This window comes from Alosa sapidissima, chromosome 13, assembly GCF_018492685.1.
Source record: "Alosa sapidissima isolate fAloSap1 chromosome 13, fAloSap1.pri, whole genome shotgun sequence".
In the NCBI taxonomy this organism is placed as follows: Eukaryota; Metazoa; Chordata; class Actinopteri; order Clupeiformes; family Clupeidae; genus Alosa; species Alosa sapidissima.
Genome location: NC_055969.1, coordinates 1,752,928 through 1,772,829, shown reverse-complemented (window position 1 = coordinate 1,772,829; position 19,902 = coordinate 1,752,928). Strand labels below are relative to the sequence as shown.

General features: G+C 40.5%; 1 protein-coding gene and 1 long non-coding RNA gene across 3 annotated transcripts in view; one reads left to right on the top strand and one right to left on the bottom strand.

Moving 5' to 3' along the window:
• Window positions 1–1,584: 1,584 nt before the first annotated feature.
• jmy (junction mediating and regulatory protein, p53 cofactor) overlaps window positions 1,585–19,902 on the bottom strand; it is a 65,155-nt gene continuing 46,837 nt past the window's right edge. Inside the window, exons 7-10 of one of the 2 annotated variants that reach the window (XM_042058540.1) lie at window positions 8,267–8,350; window positions 8,054–8,137; window positions 7,406–7,916; window positions 1,585–4,582 (exon numbers count right to left, since the gene is read on the bottom strand). In XM_042058540.1, the coding sequence (XP_041914474.1) occupies window positions 4,278–4,582; window positions 7,406–7,916; window positions 8,054–8,137; window positions 8,267–8,350 (984 nt within the window). In that variant the 3' untranslated portion in view covers window positions 1,585–4,277. The remainder of the gene's footprint in view (window positions 4,583–7,405; window positions 7,917–8,053; window positions 8,138–8,266; window positions 8,351–19,902) is intronic. The other variant, XM_042058541.1, reaches the window with a different exon arrangement.
• Window positions 2,535–17,335, top strand: LOC121679656. The gene is made up of 3 exons (XR_006021373.1): window positions 2,535–2,546; window positions 9,688–9,699; window positions 17,142–17,335. It is a non-coding gene; the product is annotated as an uncharacterized LOC121679656 (long non-coding RNA).

The window sequence follows — 19,902 nt, the reverse complement described above, 5'->3', positions numbered from 1 at the left end:
TAGCCTGATCATTTTTGAGCTTTCTGGAACTGAAATCCCAGGTTTACCGTTTACTCTGGGTTTACATATCCAGTTCAGTTCAGAGCCTATGTTACCATAGTTACTTACATAGCCTGATCATTTTTGAGCGTTCTGGAACTGAAATCCCAGGTTTACCGCTAACTCTGGGTTAACATACCCAGTTAAGCCAGTAAACCTGCTTTCTGGAATACCCCCCTGGTTGAAAAACATCCCAAAAAAATACTTTTCCATCCCCCACAATTGAAATGAACATGGTGTCATTGGAATGTAATGCTTCTTTTTTTATGCCAATCTCAGGCCATGTCCCTGGGTAAAAAAAAATCCAGCGAAAGCTAAATTCTTTGTCCAGGTGTGCCCTTATAAAGGTTTAGCTGAGTTGTGCATGTTTGGAGAAGAGTGATCCATGATCAGCATCCAAGATGACAAAGTGATCCATTTTGAGATGGAGCGAAAATTTCAACCACCAAAACACCATCCATAATGTGGAGATTATCTACAGAAATGTATTAGTTTTGCAGACAATCGAACATGGTGAACTTAAACGTTAACACTAAAAACACTAAGATTTTTCAGGGGTGCCAATAATTGTGAGCAATGTGTTTTAGTTAAATATTTATTTCTTCATGAGATTTTCCTTTTTCTCAAAATATATTTGCTTCCCTTCAAGGTTGGATTTTTCTTAATTTTTTTCATTGAGAGATTACAATAAATCACCAACAGATTGTTTTTTATAGGCTACCGGTTTTTACTTTAGCAGAGGTGCCAATAATTCTGGAGGGTACTGTATGTTGCCTATGCCCTTTTTGAAATACGGGTTTATGAGGTTCGAAGACTATCACATTCTGTTCATATTTACATTTTATAGGGGTTTTTTTTGGGCACCAGGCTGTTTTATAAAGATCTGAAATTCCTAACCTATTCTGAAGATCCGCTGTAGCCACATAGGCCCTACTTCGATTCATTTGAAAAATTTCAACTGATCTGTGCTTTGCTCAAGGAGATTTGAAAATTCCACAGTGGACATTAATGGGTAAATAAATAAATGTTAATTTGTATTATTTGTTGTTGTATTGTAGTATTATGGATAATGTTTTATAAAGGTTTATCTTCAACAACAAAACCCAACTTAAAAGCTTGATTATTGGTGAAAGAAAAAAAACAACTTTCTTTGCTTTTCAACCCATCCCACCTTTCTTATACCAATTCTTGCCCAACTTTATCTCACTAGGCAAGTTGTTGGTCTTGAGATCCAGAGGTTCTCGATGTGAGACCTGCCTTTGTCAGATTTCACATCTTTTACTTCCTCTGTAGTTGAGGTTTAGAAATTAAAATGCTGACTTTGGTTTATTGGTTTATTTCAGGAATGAGAAAATTATTACAACTGCAGTCTTTCCTCCTAAACCCAGCTGTATCAGTCTCCTACAGGTCAATGTTAAATCAAGTTTGAAAAAGATAATTTGCCCCCCCCCCCCACACCCCTGCCTTACTTAAGGGGGCATGCATTTTCTAATTACCAAACAGTTAACAGGAATACATTAATCAGAAAAGCAAAATGAAACAAAAGAAGTTTGAAAAAGCATTTTATATCAGGATAGTATTGCTATACATTTTTTTCTATATTAAGTCTTCATAAATATATATGTAGTTTAAGCGATCATGCAAATGGACCTCGAACTTTATGTTGAACTTCAAATACACATGAAATAAAGGTTTTCAGTTTTCATAATATAGTATTGCACATATGTAGTGACCTCTTGAAACTAAGTTTAAGTGTAGTGTTGGCTGCAAACCAGTTGTAACAGTTATAAGGAAAAATAAGTTTACAGACAAAGGCCAAAATATTACAGAGAACAACGTAATCCAAAAGTCAGCCACATAGATGCTTACGGGGCACAGAAGTAAAATATTAAGCTTGTTTCTTACTCCCTGGCTAGTCCATGAGAGGCCTTTAATACTTGCTGGGGTCTTAGTACAAGCTCTGAGCTCAAGCAATAGCCATTTTGCATCCTCTCAATCAATCGGTCTTTTGCAGTTAGCTACTGTACAGTACCTAGTGGGTGACACAAGTGGAGTGCGAAGTCGCGGACATCTCACTCACAAAATGCAACAAAATGTCTGTCAGAATGATGACACCAAGTGTTTTAGACCCATTTGTCTGCAGTGCACAATAAAAGTATCTATCTACAGGAATACAGGAACAGCTAATTGAGCTGAAGAGTGACTACACTGTGCAAGATGCTGCAGTGAGTCCAAGTGTCGACAGGTACCCAGGTTCAAATCCAACCCAGTTCATATTCCAATCCTACCCCATCTCTCTCCCACTCACATCCAGTCACTCTAGTCACGGTCCTGTCTGAATAAAGGCAAAAACTACCCTCCAGCCCTTTGCATAGCATGCGGTCATACAAAATTAATCTGAGAACCCTTGACATAAACCAATGAAAAAAAATATATAACATTTTCCAAATTACATCACTTAGTAAGGCAAAGGACTGCTAGCTGTAGTTGTTCAGAACTATCTCATGGTACACTGACAATGAAGGTGATGTAGGGAGGATGACTGATTTCAGGAAATAAATTAATAATAAATGGTTAACATTTTGGTTCAACCCATTTTTAGCCTTAGTGGGCTAGTTAGAAAAACATGTAGATCAATGGAGAGGACAGCAAATCAGTAATTGCTTTGGCTTAGAACTCATGCTTGTAAAAATAATCAAGGTCCATAATAAATGTGTTTGTGTACATATACCCAAATCATGTGTGCCCCTTTCACATCAATATCCATTCAAAGTACTGCATACATGAGCTATTAGGCTGCAAACGTTTTTTTGTCCATAAACCAAGACTTGAGTTGAGAACACAGTGGGTCTAAATACAGGTCATGAATACAAGATTGACATCTTAGTTTTTCAGCCTTTTTTTGTATGCCAGTAGAATATACTACAAAATAAGATAATGCATAGAGTGTAGAATCAACATGGTTATGTCAACATTGAAAGAAATAACAAAAGATTACAAAAACACTATACATGTGAAAAAATGAAACAAGCCGAGTTCAGTACGGTATGACAATCCATTAATCCTACAGATGTAACAGTGTAGTGTGTTGCTATGAGCGCTAAATCTATGGGAGGTGGCATATTAGCCTAAGTGATTTTGCATTTCCCAGTACTAGCATGCTTAGAGTGCAACAACACACTATCTACAGTAGAATTTTGCATGTTGACTGGAATGAAACCTTAATGTTCAGTTCAAGATTTCTTGAGACATACAGGGTCCATGGCAACTCATCACTCTCATTAAGCAATAGCTCACGCTGAGATTGCTTAACGAGCATTTTTTGTGTTTTGTTTTTGAAAACATGCTTAGAATGCAAGAACACACTTTCTACAGTAGTCTTGCATGTTGACAGATATGAAACCTTACTGGTCAAAACCTTTGGAAGTAATCAGGTATTCCTAATATGGAGTTAATCTGAATTTGGCCCACCAGATCATTGGGAAGAACAGGAATGAAATGCACTGCCTCACCACTGGGACATTTGTTTTCTTTTTAAAAATAACAATAGTGAAACACAATAACATTGTTGTTGTTAATGTCCATTCAGAACCATTACACAAGATACTGTAAGAGAGACTTTTTTACTGTAGGTGGCAGTACTACACAGTTTACGGGGGACATTTTCTTGGGCCTCACCCAGTAAGAGAAATAAAAAGTAATTTTAATACAATTTAAAAAGTCTCCCTTTCTCGTAATGTCTTAACTCACGGACGCAGGAGGAGACAAAACAGACTTCTTTCTGAGTCTTTCTAAACAGCCGGAAAGAAGCACAAAGTGAAAACACATTACACAGTTATTACACATATACTGCAGTACAGATAATCACTTGCCTTGGTCAACATTATATGAATGCAAAAAACATATTTGCTATGATATGGACAGAGGCACAGGGTTGGAATGCATAAGAAGCTTTTTACAAGGTGTTATAAGTTCTTTATATGTGCTATGATTATTGAATAAGCTACACTTTTAAAGGACCCAATTATTTCCAGGTTTGGTAAACTAATTTATACACATGCCAGATATGAAATCTCAGACATAGAGGGAAGATGTGTGTGTTGACTAATGGGTCTGTGTGGACGTTTCAAACAAGTGACCAAACCTTAGTCATAAGTGTAGCCTATACACATTTACATTTTATAATGTATGTATGTCTTTCCATATTTGTGTGTGAGAAGTATAAATGTCTGCATGACCTAGCTCTCCCAATCTGTGCAGGGAGGTCCCTCATCCTCAGACTCTGACTCAGGGGAAGCTTCTTTGATACGACGCAGGGCTTCATGAATACTACGAGTTAAGGGGTCACAGGTGTCAGGGGGCAGACTGCGGCCCCCATGTGGTGGCACCTTCCTCAGTTTGACACCTTTGCGGATTTGGGCCAGAATGTTGCTGCCGTCATCTGTGTTTGGGTCAGGTGCCATCACGCGCAGCTCTGCTTTGCGTAGGTGGAAGCTACCACGTTTCAGGGATGCCAGCACCTCATCCATTGGAGAGCTTGCTACTAACAAAAAGCATAAAGGAAGACAATTCATTATGTTAGATTTTTAATAATTTACTGCAGTATATAAATGGTGAAAATAGTGTGACTTATTTCTACGTAAAACACTAAACCCATACAATTGCTTCCGACACATGAGCTGGATGAGACAGGCGTATGTCAAATACTACAAATATACACTGCTCAAAATAAATTAGGGAACACTTTCATAGGAGTATACCATCAAGGCTATCAAACGTGTAAGCTATTGGTATGGCCAGTTACATAACAGAGGGGGTTGTGAATCAGTTTCACCTGCTTTGGTGTCATCAAAGTTAACAGCAGGTGCACTAGAGGGGCAACAATGAGAAGACCCCCAAAACAGGAATGGTTTTACAGGTGGTGGCAAATGATAATTTTTCCATCTTTATCCTTCTTGAGTGATTTTTCACAAGTTTCGCATTTGGGTAGGGTTAGTGTCACTACTGGTAGTATAAGCCAGTACCTGGAGCCTACAAAGGTTGCACAGGTAGTCCAACTCCTCCAGAATGGCACACCAATACGTTCCATTGCCAGGATTTCTAGGTCTACCAGCGCAGTCTCAAAAGGAGATTCCTGGAGACAAGCAGTTACTCTGAGAGCTGGGCAGTGTGGTAGAAGATCCTGTACCAGTATCTGCTCCTTGTGCAAGGAGGAACAGTAGGAGCCCTGCCAGAGCCCTACAAAATGACCTCCAGCAGGCCACTGGTGTGAATATCTGTGACCACACTGTCAGAAACAGATTTCATGAGGGTGGCCTAAGGGCCTGATGGTCTCTAGAGGGGCCTGTGCTCACTACCTAGCACTGTGGAGCTCAATTGCCATAGAATACAAAATTGGCACGTCCGCCATTGGCGCCCTGTGCTTTTCACAGATGAGAGCAGGTTTATCCTGAGCACATGTGACAGACGTGAAAGGGTCTGGAGATGTTGTGGAGAACATTTTGCTGCCTGCAACATCATTCAGCATGACCGATTTGGTGGTGGGTCAGTGATGGTCTGGGGAGGCATACCCTTTGGAGGGACGCACAGACATCTGTGGGCAAGACAATGGCACCCTCACTGCTCTTAGGTATCGGGATGAATCTTCAGGCACATTGTCTGACACTGTACTGGTGCAGAGGCCCCTGGGTTCCGCCTAGTGCACAACAATGGCCGGCCACATGTGGCGAGAGTGTGCATGCAGTTCCTGGAGGATGAAGGAATTGATAGCATTGACTATCCCCCACACTCCACTGACTTAAATCCAGTAGAACACCTCTTGGACATTGTGTTTTGGTCCATCCAACACCGGCAGGTTGCACCACAGACTGTCAAGGAGCTCAATGATGGCAGTGTCCACATCTGGGAGCAGACCCTCAGGACACCATCTGCCGTCTCATTGTCAACCATGTGGGGTCCATACGAACTACTGAGTACCATTTTGAGTTGCTGCAATGAAATTTAGGCAAAATGGACGAGCCTGTGGCATCATTTTTTTAACTTTTTTCAATGATTTTCGTGGGGGTCTTTGAATTCAGCCATCTGTAGGCTGATCATTTTCATTACCAAAAAATATTGTGGCATCCTTTACCCAGTACACATTACCCAGTGCATATCAGTATACAGTAGATATCCAGCATGAGTTTTTTCCCATTGAGATCTAATGTGTTTTCAAAGTGTTCCTTTAATTTTTTTGAGCAGTGTAGATAAACATGTCTCAAAGATAATACTTTATTTTGCCACACAACAATGTCGGTAATTGTTGATACAAGATAGCTCAATTCTAATTGAAAAAAAGCAACAAAAATAAAATACAGTAAAAAGCACGAGTGAGTATATGGAGAAAGTGAGTAGGTAAAGATCATATGTCCACTGTATGCTCAACGTCCCTGTAATGTACACCATGTTCCAAATTATAATGCAAATTGGATTTAAGTGTCATAAACATTTATTTTTTTGCTTTTCAATTAAACTCATGGATGGTATTGTGTCTCAGGGCTCTTTGGATCATTGAAATCAATCTCAGACACCTGTCATAATTAGTTTGCCAGGTGAGCCCAATCAAAGGAAAACTACTTAAGAAGGATATTCCACATTATTAAGCATGCCACAGGTTTCAAGCAATATGAGAAAGAAAAAGGATCTCTCTGCTGCTGAAAAGCGTGAAATTGTACGAAAACATTGGATATTTCCCGAAACGTATGCGTGATCATCGTACGAAGTTCACAGAGGTTCAATGGTGGTAAACAGTATACGAAGTTGTATGTCTTAACTAATAAATGAGAAGTTTTTAACAGCTAGTGTGGACATTTGCATTTCTTGATACCAGGAACATTTTATACAGATAAGAGATGAAAATGACAATGTGTTTTGGTTTGAGTATTGTGTGTTGACCCGTCACACATTGAACGTGTTACCTAAAAATGCAACAAAAACGCATGAATCAATCAAACGTAATTAATCAATGCCAAATGGTGGTTAATAAAATAATGAATAGTAAAACCAGAAATATAATGACAGGTAGACTGTAAAGACAATGACGTAGCCTAATGACAAACACCAGAAGAAATGCCTATTTAGTGCTAAGTGACTGGTTGTGGTCACGGCTCAGAAGTTGAAATAAATTCGGATCGGCCCATGGATCTGCTCATTTTTCCAATCCCCGATTCAGCTAATTTGTCAATATCGGGGCCAATATCCGATCCTAATATCGGATCGGTGCACCCCTACTCAAAACTGCTATTCATCTCATCTCGTCAAGGTACATAACCTGAGTCTGACATTAGATACATGTAGATTATCTTGTGTGTATTTGAATGTGCTTCACCTCTTCTCCACTGGGATGACTCCAATGACGTGGTCTTCCTGAGTTTACGACGGGCACTGAGAAGTTGACTACTGTCAAACCGGGCACTAAAAGACCCATGAGGTGAGGGGGAGGCTGCGGAGGGCTGCTGCTTGGGGCTGACGGCATCTGTAAGCCCCTTACTGCCAATATCATCACAAAAGGGTGGTGGAGGTGGTGGTGGTGGTGGAGGGGAGGAAGGCAGAACAAAGGCAGTGGCCATGTTTGGGTGCAAAGAGCAAGGGGCAGAGAGGACGGGCTTAGCTCCGTCAGCAGGTAACGAGAAACAGACTAAACTGCCTGCAGACCCTTCTGGAGGGACCATGGAGGTGTCACAGTCATCTGTCTGCACACTGGCCACCTGTGTCTGTGTCATCATCTGTGTATGCAGCTGCTTTTCTGTTGAAGTCATGGACTGGATGGCTCCACATTTCTTCCTATTGTGAGCCAATCGCAGCCTCTGGGACTTCAGGGTGACCTGACCAGGGTAGCGCTGAAAGGAAAAAAGCAAACATCTGACTTAGTACTAAAAAATTTAGCTCAAGAAGTCAGTGTGCATGTAACCAATATGCCTAGAGTCGATGCCCAGTCTATTCTAGTATATGTGCATGGCTCTACTCACTACCCTACCTGCTTGAAGCTACGTAGGCGGTCCAGGGTCTTCTGTCTCTCCTGTCTAACTCTTGAGTTCCTGAGCTCCTCCTCCTCTTCATTCTTCAAATGTCAGGAGAAAACAATATAAGCTTAGTGGTCAAAGCATAGAAAACACATTAGTGCATTATGAAGGGGGCATATGGAGGCTCAAAGCAGTCTGATATCAAGGTGAAGTTCAAGGCCACTCACCTGGTGAAGACCATGCTGCGAGTCGCCACTGACTTCATTTCTGCGATGCTGGATCTTCTGGTTGTGATTGATGACACAGATTTCCTGATGAGAGCAAATGAATCATGTCAAGAACATTGCTAACAATTACTCTCTTTAAGATACCAGTCTATGCTGTCTGTTGATGCTATGGTGATGGCGCCACAAACTGTTACAGAATGCAGCCTGCCTGTCCCTTTTGAATTATTTCTCCTATTTGTTTTTCTCCTTTGATAGATAGATAGATACTTTATTGATCCCAGGGGAAATTCAAGGTCTCAGCAGCATACATACAAGACAAACACATTCTTTAACAGCAGAAGAGTAATTAAAGTATATAATATAAAAACACAACTAAGCAGTAAGGACAGTAGAAGATAAAGAATATGCTAAATATACTAAAATACAAATTATACTAACACTTAATACAATACATAAAAATATACTAAAATACAAATAACAAAATTACAAATTATACTAACACTTAATCTAAATCAATTCTAAAAACAGTATCCACATAGTGGTGATTAATAAATCAGAGGCGCTTGCAATGACTGAGGCAGGGACTGAGCCTGTGATTCTCTGTGCATAGTAAGGTATGGTAAGGTGCTCTAAGGTGCTCTGTGTGAATGAGTGTCATGGTGGTAGTGCAATGGTGATAGTGGTCATGGTGATGGTGCAAATGAGTAAGTCAACAGTGCAACAATGCAGAAATAAAGTAAAGGAAAGTCTATATATCTATATATTTAACTACTTAAGAAAATGTATAAGTGTGGCCACAGTTCGGCTGTGGCATGGAGGGGGGGGTTATGCATATGTGCTAATGTGCTAATATAGCACGCAAACAGTGAGGCATAAAGACAGTGGTACAAGTGGCTAGTGGACAGGCAGTACCAAACATGGAGGGGATGAAGAGGCAGACAGACTATGCAGAGAAGTCTATCTCTCCTCTTCCCTTAAGTGAGGCATTGAACAGTTCAATGGCCCTGGGGACAAATTACTTTCTCAGTCTGTCAGTTGTGCAAGGCAGTGAGCGAAGTCTCCAGCTGATCAGGCTCTTCTGTTTAACAATAGTGCTGTGGAGTGGGTGACACTCATTGTCCAAGATGTTGATCAGTCTGTTCAGGGTCCTTTTGTCAGATAGTGAAGTGATACACTCCAGTTCAGCTCCCACTACATACAGAGCCAGCTTTCCTTACCAGCCTGTCAATTCGCCCCACATCCTTCTTCCTTGTGCTTCCACCCCAGCATACTACTGCATAGAAGAGGACGCTGGCAACAACAGACTGGTAGAACATCCTGAGGAGCTTACTGCACACATTAAAGGACCGCAGCCTCCTCAGGAAGTACAGCCTGCTCTGCCCTTTCTTGTAGAGTGCATCAGTGTTGGCTGACCAGTCCAGTTTATTGTCCAGGTGGAGACCCAGATACTTGTAGGTGCTAACCACCTCCACATTGACCCCATCAATGTGAACTGGTAGCAGAGTGGGCTTAGACCTGCGGAAATCCACCACCATCTCCTTGGTCTTTGAAGTGTTAAGTTGAAGATGATTGAGTTTGCACCATTGCACAAAGTCCTCCACCAGGCTCCTGTACTCCTCCTCCTGCCCGTTCCTGATACACCCCACAATTGCAGTATCATCAGAAAACTTCTGCATGTGGCATGACTCGGTGTTGTAGCAGAAGTCAGATGTGTACAGGGTGAACAGGACTGGAGAGAGCACAGTTCCCTGTGGCGCTCCGGTGCTGCAGATCACAGTGTCAGAGACAGTTCTTCAGTCTGACGAACTGTGGTCGCTCGGTCAGGTAATCTGTAATCCAGGTTACCAGGTGAGCGTCCACACCCATCTGCAAGAGCTTGTCTCCCAATCTGAGGGGCTGGATGGTGTTAAAAGCACTTGAGAAATCAAAGAACATGATTCTCACAGCACTTTTCCCCTTGTCCAGGTGGGAATGTGTCCTGTGTAGAAGATAAGTGATGGCATCGTCCACGCCCACTTTCTCCTGGTAAGCAAACTGTAACGGGTCTAGTGCATGGCGTACCTGGGGTCTGAGCATGCCTAAGACCAATCGCTCCATTGTCTTCATCACATGTGATGTAAGAGCGACAGGTCTGTAGTCATTAAGCTCACTAGGGTGTGGCTTCTTAGGGACAGGGGTGAGACATGATGTCTTCCACAGTGTTGGAACTTGTCCAAGGTGTAGGCTCAAATTGAAGATGTGCTTCAGTGGTTCCCCCAGTTCAGCAGCACAGGCCTTGAGTAGCCTTGGGCACAGTCTGTCAGGCCCAGCTGCTCCTTTGCCATGCAAGGCAATGCCTTTCTATCAACTGACACTTTTACTTTAGTTTTTGGTTTACACTAGATCAGATTAGTTTTACATTTTCATGGAGTAACAATCTATTTAAACAATGGTGCGCTCAAATACAAGAGATGGTGTGAAGGCGAGAGTGAGACACGAAAGAGGCGCAACGGAATCGGGGAATCACCAGGACATTCAAACATATGTGTCCACACTTGGGTGACAGGCTAGTAGGCTCCAACGGACGGCACCATCACCAAATTCAGAAAAAATGCTATGGTTGCTAGGGTATTGCTAAGGTTCATATGGTGGCATATAAATTTGCTGCTATGCTGGTTGCTAGATAGATAGTTTGATCAATGTTGATAGACAGTTTAATGGATGTGTATATGTAGATAGTTTAATGGATAGATGAATAGTTTGAAGTAAAAAGATGGAGACAAGGTAATGATGTTGGTTGCTATGGTGGTTGCTAGGTTGTTGCTAGGATAATTAAAATGGTTGCTAAGGTGTTGCTAAGGCACATATGGTGGTTGCTATACCAAATAAAGCAGTTGCTATGCTGGTTGCTAGGGTAATCATGTTGGTTACTATGGTGGTTGCTAGGTTGACTTTATAGTGGTGGTTGCTAGATTGTTGCTAGGGTAATTAAGATGGTTGCTAGGGTGTTGCTAGGGAACATATGGTGGTTGCTATGCCATATAAACCATGTGCTATGCTGGTTGCTATGGTGGTTACTAGGTTGACATGGTTTAACCGTTGGAGCCCGATTGACGCAAATTGCGTCAAAAACATTTTTCATTGCTCCGGAACTATTAGTCGCAGCGAGATAAAACCTTTATTGGGTGACGGAGCAGAAGTGGGGTTAATTAAATCATCGTGTCAGATTCCATCATGGCGGACAATGAACATAAATTAATCTTATTTTAATCTTTGTTTAAACTGGTTTAACTAATCCAGGGTTAAAATTAAGATGTCCCTGGTCTCTGGTTAATTAATCCCCTATTTAAACCTAGATTTACTAAGCCTAGTTTAGCTCTGGTGGTGCATGTTGCTGATATTGGCCCTACACATAAAACAAAGCACCAACAACTACACCGTGTTCCAAATTATTATGCAAATTGGATTTAAGTGTCAAACATTTATTTTTGGTTTTTCAATTAAACTCATGGATGGTATTGTGTCTCAGGGCTCTTTAAATCATTGAAATCAATCTCAGACAGCTGTGATAAGTAGTTTTCCTTTGATTGGGCTCACCTGGCAAACTAATTAAGAAAGATGTTGCACATTATTAAGCATGTCACAGGTTTCAAGCAATATGGGAAAGAAAACGGATATCTCTGCTGCTGAAAAGCGTGAAATTGTGTACTACCTTGGAAAAGCTATGAAAACATTGGATATTTCCCGAAAACATATACGTGATCAAAGTACTGTGAAGAAATGTGTCGCTGATTCAGAGCACAGGCGGGTTCGTGCAGACAAAGGCATAATAAGGAAGGTTTCTGCCAGACAACTTCATAGGATTAAGAGAGCAGCTGCTAAAATGCCATTGCAAAGCAGTAAACAGGTAATTGAAGCCGCTGGTGCCTCTGCAGTCCCGCGAACCTCAACGTGTAGGATCCTCAAGAAGTTTGCAAGTGTGCATAAACCTACTTTTCGGCCACCCCTAAACAATGCTTACAAGCAGAAATGGTTGCAGTGGGCTCAGGAATACATGAAGACTAATTTTCAAACAGTTTTGTTCACGGATGAGTGCTGTGCAACCCTAGATGGTCCAGATGGATGGAGTAATGGATGGTTGGTGAATGGCCACCATGTCCCAACAAGGCTGAGACGTCAACAAGGAGGTGGCGGAGTCATGTTTTGGGCCGGAATCATGGGGAGAGAGCTGGTAGGCCACTTTAGGGTCCCTCGGCAAAGTATGTAGAGTTTCTGACTGACCACTTTCTTCCGTGGTACAAAAAGAAGAACCGTGCCTTCCGTAGCAAAATCATCTTTATGCATGACAATGCACCATCTCATGCTGCAAAGAATACCTCTGGCCATAAAAGGAGAGAAACTCATGGTGTGGCCCCAATCAACAAATGACCATTTTTAGTTCTTTACAACTTACAAAATGTCTTGAAACTCAGTTGTGCATAATAATTTGGAACAGTGCATTTTGAGTTTTTAGTTTTGAAAAAAATACTTTTATCATTGGGAGGTTTGTTCAATAAAATTCAAATTATTAACGGTTGATGACTTCAAAATTATACTGACTGTCATTTGCATCAACTATTTAGGAAAATCTGAGAAAAATGTAATTTGCATAATAATTTGGAACGCAGTGTAGTTAATGAACCCGGAGTTTATTACAGAAGACTGTTAATCTCACAGAAGACTGAGATCTCACCTGGAGCATGACGTCTATTGCCCGAAGATAATGCCTTATACAGACTTTCCTTCGAGAGGAGCTGGTAGGGGGACAGTTGGTAAGTGTTCTTTAGTCTGTAATAAACTCAGGGTTCGCTAACTACGTTGTTGTACAACAATACAACTATCAATGAACAGCTGGGTAACATGTGCCCTTGGATGACTGAAAACCAGACGACCACTTCCTGAACCATTTGTAGCATATTCATCACACGAGCTGGGATGCTGAACACTTTGAAAACACATCAGATACATCATGCTGGATATCTATGCTGATATGGACTGGTTAATGTGTTACGAATTGAAAGGAGGGTGTTGGATGGACCAAAACATAATGTCCGAGAGGTGTTCTATTGCATTTAAGTCAGGGAAGTGTGGGGGACAGTCAATGGTATGAATTAATTTATCCTCCAGGAATTGCCTGCACAATCTTGCCACATGTGGCCATCGTTGTGCACCAGGAGAAACCCAAGGCCCACTGCACCAGTACAGGGTCAGAATATTTCATCCCGATACCTAAGAGCAGTGAGGGTGCCGTTGTCCTGCCCACAGAGGTCTGTGCATCCCTCCAAGGGTATGCCTCCCCTGACCATCACTGAGCCTCCACCAATCCGGTCATGATGAATGATGTTGCAGGCAGCATCATGTTCTCCACGACATCTCCAGACCCTTTTATGTCTGTCACATGTGCTCAGGGTGAACCTGCTCTCATCTGTGAAAAGCACAGGGCGCTAGTGGCAGACCTGCCAATTTTGTATTCTATGGCAAATGTCAAATGAGCTCCACGGTGCTGGGCAGTGGGCACAGGTCCCTCTAGAGGCCATCGGGCCCTCAGGCCACCTTAATGAAGTCTGTTTCTGACAGTGTGGCCAGAGACATTTACACCAGTGACCTGCTGGAGGTCATTCTGTAGGGCTCTAGCAGGGTTCCTACTGTTCCTCCTTGCATAAAGGAGCAGATACTGGTCCTGCTACTGGGTTAAGGACCTTCTACCACCCTGCTCTGCTCTCCTAGAGCAACTACCTGTCTCCTGGAATCTCTTCCATGCTCTTGAGACTACGCTGGGAGACACAGCAATCTTTCTGCCAATGGAACATATTGGTGTGCCATTCTGGAGGAGTTGGACTACCTGTGCAACCTCTGTAGGCTCCAGATACTGGCTTATGCTACCAGTAGTAACACTGACACTATCCAAATGCAACACTAGTGAAAAATTAGTCAAGAAGGATAAAGATGGAAAAATTACCAGCTGCCACCACCTGTAAAACCATTCCTGTTTTGGGGGTCGTCTCATAGTTGGCCCTCTAGTACACCTGTAGTAAATTTCGTTGACATCAAAGCAGGTGAACCTGATTCACAACCACCTCTGTTGCATAACTGGCCAGATCAATATCCCACAAGTGTGACTGACTTGATGCTATACTCCTATGACCAAGTGTTCCCTTTATTTTTTTGAGCAGTGTATTAAAGTGCCTACTGGGCTTTCTCTTCTACATCTGTCTCTTGAGTTGTGGTTTTGGGTACGTATTGTCTATTTACAGATTTCAAAATCAATGACTTGTCTGTTAATAGTGGTTTCCGTTGAAAAATGTATTCCCTTTCACTTTAATCTTTAAAGGGTGTTTTCTCAAAATTAGGTTTCCGTACACTGTGGTGGAGAAATATCAGTAACACCTACATAAACTATTCATTACAGATTTCTTCCTATCTATATTTTGTGTTTGATCAGGGAGGAGTTATATTGATATATTTCCAATAGCCTGATATTTTCTACATTTTATACCAAAACATCTGACTCTAAATAGTATTTTCTAATGTATGGGGTGATAGAGAAACATAGCCACAGTCCCTTCTTTAATTTTGTCTTTCTGTATTGTCTCAACATAATGAAACAATACATTTTTAATCTGGCTTCATCCAATTTTCAGATTGTGTGTTTTGTAATATATGCAAATGATGGTACATTTTATGAATAAATGCCTAATTTGCATATATAAACATAAAATCTCAAAAACTTCTAATAGATTTTTTCTTTGGTATGATGTCACTAATCAACTGGAGAAGTTTCATAATGATAGCTATTAATTGAAAATGTGCCCGTGTTGTTCACAACAATCTCAAAAAAACTATATGTTCCACTCCATCTACGACTTTTAGCATCTGATTCAGGAGGGTATTAGGACCAATAAAAACTATGAGACATTTCTGTTGCAATTTTTTTGTCTTTTTGGGCTAGATTGACTGGCTGTCAAACTCTATGAAAAATCGGAAATCGGACCCAAAAATTGCAATCGGTGCATCTCTACTTACAGATAATAAGCAGCCTAGAGCTACATCAACAGTAAAAGCTAGTCTCTATTTCCGTGGTACGTCTGGTCGTCAGGAGATTGAAATGAGTGATTGGTCGTAGAAGTCCTCTTTTGTCAAAATGATTGCTGCATACAGTCTTTCTCACGCAGGACATCTAACGGAGTTTGCACATCAAGGTGAAGTGCTACCAGCCACAACTGCAATGTATTCAATTCCTTGAATGGTAGCCGGTGAAAGCTCAACCCATTGTATTTTCTCGTTCGGTTTTCAAAATTGGGATGCAATCACAAACCATTTCCCCCACTGATATAAATATACACACACAGGCGTATTCCTCTTTCAAAACTTGATCTCACTTTGATGATAGACTGCCTGCTCGATCATTTTTTCATCAAGATCATCACGTTTTCGTTTCTGTGGCTATAGTGGATGAGAGCGTATTGGCTCTGCAATGGGCTGGATATGTCAACGGGGTAGCCTGAGGTGAGTGACCTACGCAAAAACACAAACTTTATAATGCTTCGCTACACTATTTGAGTTAAACGAGCACGGTGGTGTCTCGTAAGGAACCAACCTGTGTTCCATATGTCTTGGAATGGTTTTCTAAGTGTGTTTAGAGGCCCAAATGCATTTAAATAGCATGCCCTCAAGGTTAGCAATATAGCTAATTGCAAAGCACTGCCAGCAAGTGCAGATCTCCGGTTTGGTCGAGTCGATTTTTGTCAGGGTTTTTGATTCCACCAACACGGGTTGACCCTGAGGAGAACGATTTTGAGGTTAAAAAGTGCTGGAATTCTCCTTTAATTGATTAGTTGTTAACTATTATTTTATAAATATTCTGTTTGTGTCATTTTTTAAGGAAAACACATACAAATTCTCTGATTGAAGCTTCTAAAAAGGGTGTAGGGCTGCAACTCAATAGGAAAATACTGTAGACATTGTTTACAGAGTAACTAACTATTGAAGCAGAGAATGGCTGATTTTTAATGCAATGTTTAAATAATCAAACAGAAGCCCATTATCAGCAACCATCCGTCTTGTGTTACCAATGCCACTTTGTGTTTACAAATTTAGGGGCCCTATATCATCTTACACCTAACTAGGGCTACAACAGTAAATTGATTGGTTATCTATTAAATTAGTTTATAAATATTCGGTTTGTGTCATTTTTTAAGGAAAATACATAAAAATTCTCTGTCCAGTAACATCCAGTATCTGGCGATTTTTCCTATGGGAAAATAACATGGGGATTTTGAATTATCGCACCTGTTAAACTCTCGCGGGGATGAAAAAGTCTGGAATGCAGACGTTTTCCTGAACACACTTTTGTCCTCTGCCTTCGAGTGGATACTTTGATCTCCGGTATGTGAAGGCGGCACACTTAGATTTTTGCTACCCCAGAGCTAACTTGCAATGCAACTTGCCATAGGTAGTTAGCTTCAATTAACAACCAGATCTCCTTATATGGGCAAAGATGGCCGTTTTGGGTCTTTTTTGTAGGCGAACTTCAGAGGTCTATTATTTGAACTCATTGGCAAAGTGAAACTAACTTCACCATGGTGTCAGTCAAGGACAAGACAGTTATATGCAGTAAGTTACTTTCACTATTGACTGACAATGGGTTACCATCGCAATCATAGGCTGGAAAAAGCAACACTTACCCTAATCTTGTTAAAATGACTGAATAAAACAACTTTATCCTGCAGAGCTTATTTCTCGTGACCGTGCGTCTTCAGCTGTGCTCCATATATGTCTCTCGCCTCTCCCCTAATCACTTTTAACAGTCATTACCAATTTGCAAATAATGGTGAATAACTACTCATCATGAGATCAGGGTTCCTACACATTTTCCATTTCAAAATTCCATACTTTTTCCATACCCAAATTTTCAAACTTCCAGATTTTTCTACTCATAATCTTGAAATTGCGGCCACTTCTGGTTTGGGATAACTCTGTGAAAAAAAAAAAAACGTATGGACATCTGAAGTGAATTAAAAAAATGACACTTAATATTCGTCCATTTAGTCAGGTCATTTGTCAGGCAACTTGTGCAGGCACTCGCTCAATCCAGTTGTCATCAACTTCAGACTGTAACATTTTTGCCATTCTATCTGGGTAGTGGGTTGGATTTGTTGGAATGAGACCTTGTGGTGGGCCGTCATTGTCATCATTTTCTGCATGGGTATCAGAGTGTTATTTGATGATATCACTTATGAGCAAACAAGTACAAATAATGTGCTGCTGTCATGTACTGCTCTTTCTCTCTTGAAATGCTCTACTACTTCCATGTTCGTTTTTTCCGCTTCTTCCTTCCTGAAAATGGTTTGTAGTGCTAGGTTATCAATTTATCATATCATAGAGATATTGCTTATTACACTTTGTTGAAGACAACTGGATGTGATCTTTCCGCAATGTCTGGGATTTGTCCTCAAAGATACAAAAAAATAAGGCCCAAAATTTTCTTTATTTGAGGCAATTTTTTTTTTTTTTAATTCTACGACAAAGTACGATCATCAGTCAAACGCTCCAATATGCCACACAACAGCTTTAGTTAATGCATGAGACATGGTGCTCATTGACTGAGAGCCCTAATTTCAGCAATGGGAAAAGTGCAAAGTCAATTTTTATAATTTAAAGAAATGATAGTTGACAGTTAAGCTACACAACAGGAATGGTTCATTATGACCTGAGTAGTGATTAGTACTGTAGCTGCAATTACAGATATTTCTCCATACCCTTTTTTCCATACTTATCCAGACCTGGAAATGACTAAAATCAAATTCCATATCTTTATTCTAATTATGTTTCCCATTGTAATGGTGCAATTTGTAATGTTTTCCATGGACGTGTGTTAGTGTGCATTCATGGATGATAGAAGGATGGTGCGTTGTGCACCCGCCAATATGACTGTTGACAATGCGCTCTTAAAATAACATTAACAACTCGCCATAGACTTCTGACCAGGTTTCTCTTGGTCAGTGGCGTAATGAGTTTTAGGTGGTGTACAATAGTGATTTTTAGACAATGCGCTAGGCCACTCCCTAGGTTGTTAATTACCACACCCCTGGGCTCATTGTTTAAAAAATAAACATGCAAAAAAAGTAGTGCTGTCAAACGATTACATTTTTTAATCGTGATTAACTATAGGAATTCAGTGATTAATCACGATTAATCACATATTTTATCACATGATTAAAATTCTATTAATTTGCATTTCTTAACTTTCTAGGAGTCCATATTAACAATATAAAGCAATTATTGTGTATCTATTGTGTATCTTATACTTTATTAACTTAACTTTATACGTAGGTCTATTTGATTATTTCAAATCAAATTTCAAAAGATGTGCAGCAGGCCTTGAGGCAACACAATATAGGCCTATTCTTCAGAAATATAGCTGATATAAACTGAAATAAATGCTACCGAAGAAGTGCATGCACAAAATGTACACACATTATAAAGGCCATAACAAACAGAAAATACTATAAGTATAAATACTATAACTTATTCATACTATATTCATTATCTTTGAGTTCAGTTGAAAATAATGGAATCTAATGTAAATGAATGTCGAAAGCAGAGTGCATCACACTCATGTCAGCATTGGTTTCCACAGCCATTTAAAACACCATTCAGCCGACCACCGGGAGTTGGTGTTTATTATCTCCACGACTACAGGAGGAGGACTAGGAGGAAGTTCTTAGAATATTTGCTACTAGGAAGTGTCTGGCAGTTTGAGGACAAGAAACGCTGCATCAAAGCCACATAAAGCCAAAGAGTCAAAATAGTAGCAACCAAAGAGGATTGTTAACAGAACAGAACAAGTGACGGTGAAAAAATCTTTGGTAGCACACGATTAATGCTACTCTTTGGCCGGCTCGTAAGCCCAAACAAGTGTGTGCAGCATGCCTTTACGTAGCCTAGCCTACTAACAGCAAATCATCATAAAGATACATTTAATCTGCATCACGCCCCATTTTAGCGAAAAAAAGGGAACATTATATCATTGATTCCAATGGGAAAGACAGCTAGTAATCACACGTTGACGTTACATCTAGTTATTAATTCACAGGACATTCAAAGCTACACTTACCATAATATCCCATGTAAAATGGTTAGCTTGCTAGCTAGTTAACTGTGGAACTTTAGTATAACATAGCCAATTATCTCCTAGTTGTAGGAAATAGGCTACGTTCATATTACAATGTTATGTTATTATATGTTATGACATGTAAAGTTAAGCTTGCCGAACTTAGTTATAGTCAGCCATGGGCAGTTTGACTGTGCCTACATTCATGACACTCCTGTTAGAAAACTGCAAGAGCAACAAATAGGAACATAATGGTCACATTAATCCCATAAACACACAGATAACTCTTACACCAAACTTATTTTGTGCCTTTTATTTACGTTTGTTTCAAGATTTAGTAAGTATTTAAGCCCTTTTAGTTCCGCACTTCGATTCAGCATAGGTTTCATTATATCCAAACAGTCATCTTTCCCCTAAAAGGGGGCGTGTAGGTGCAGCACATACAACGTTCCATTCCATTCGTCAGTGCATATTGTTTAGTTTCCAGTCTAGCTGGATCTGGGGC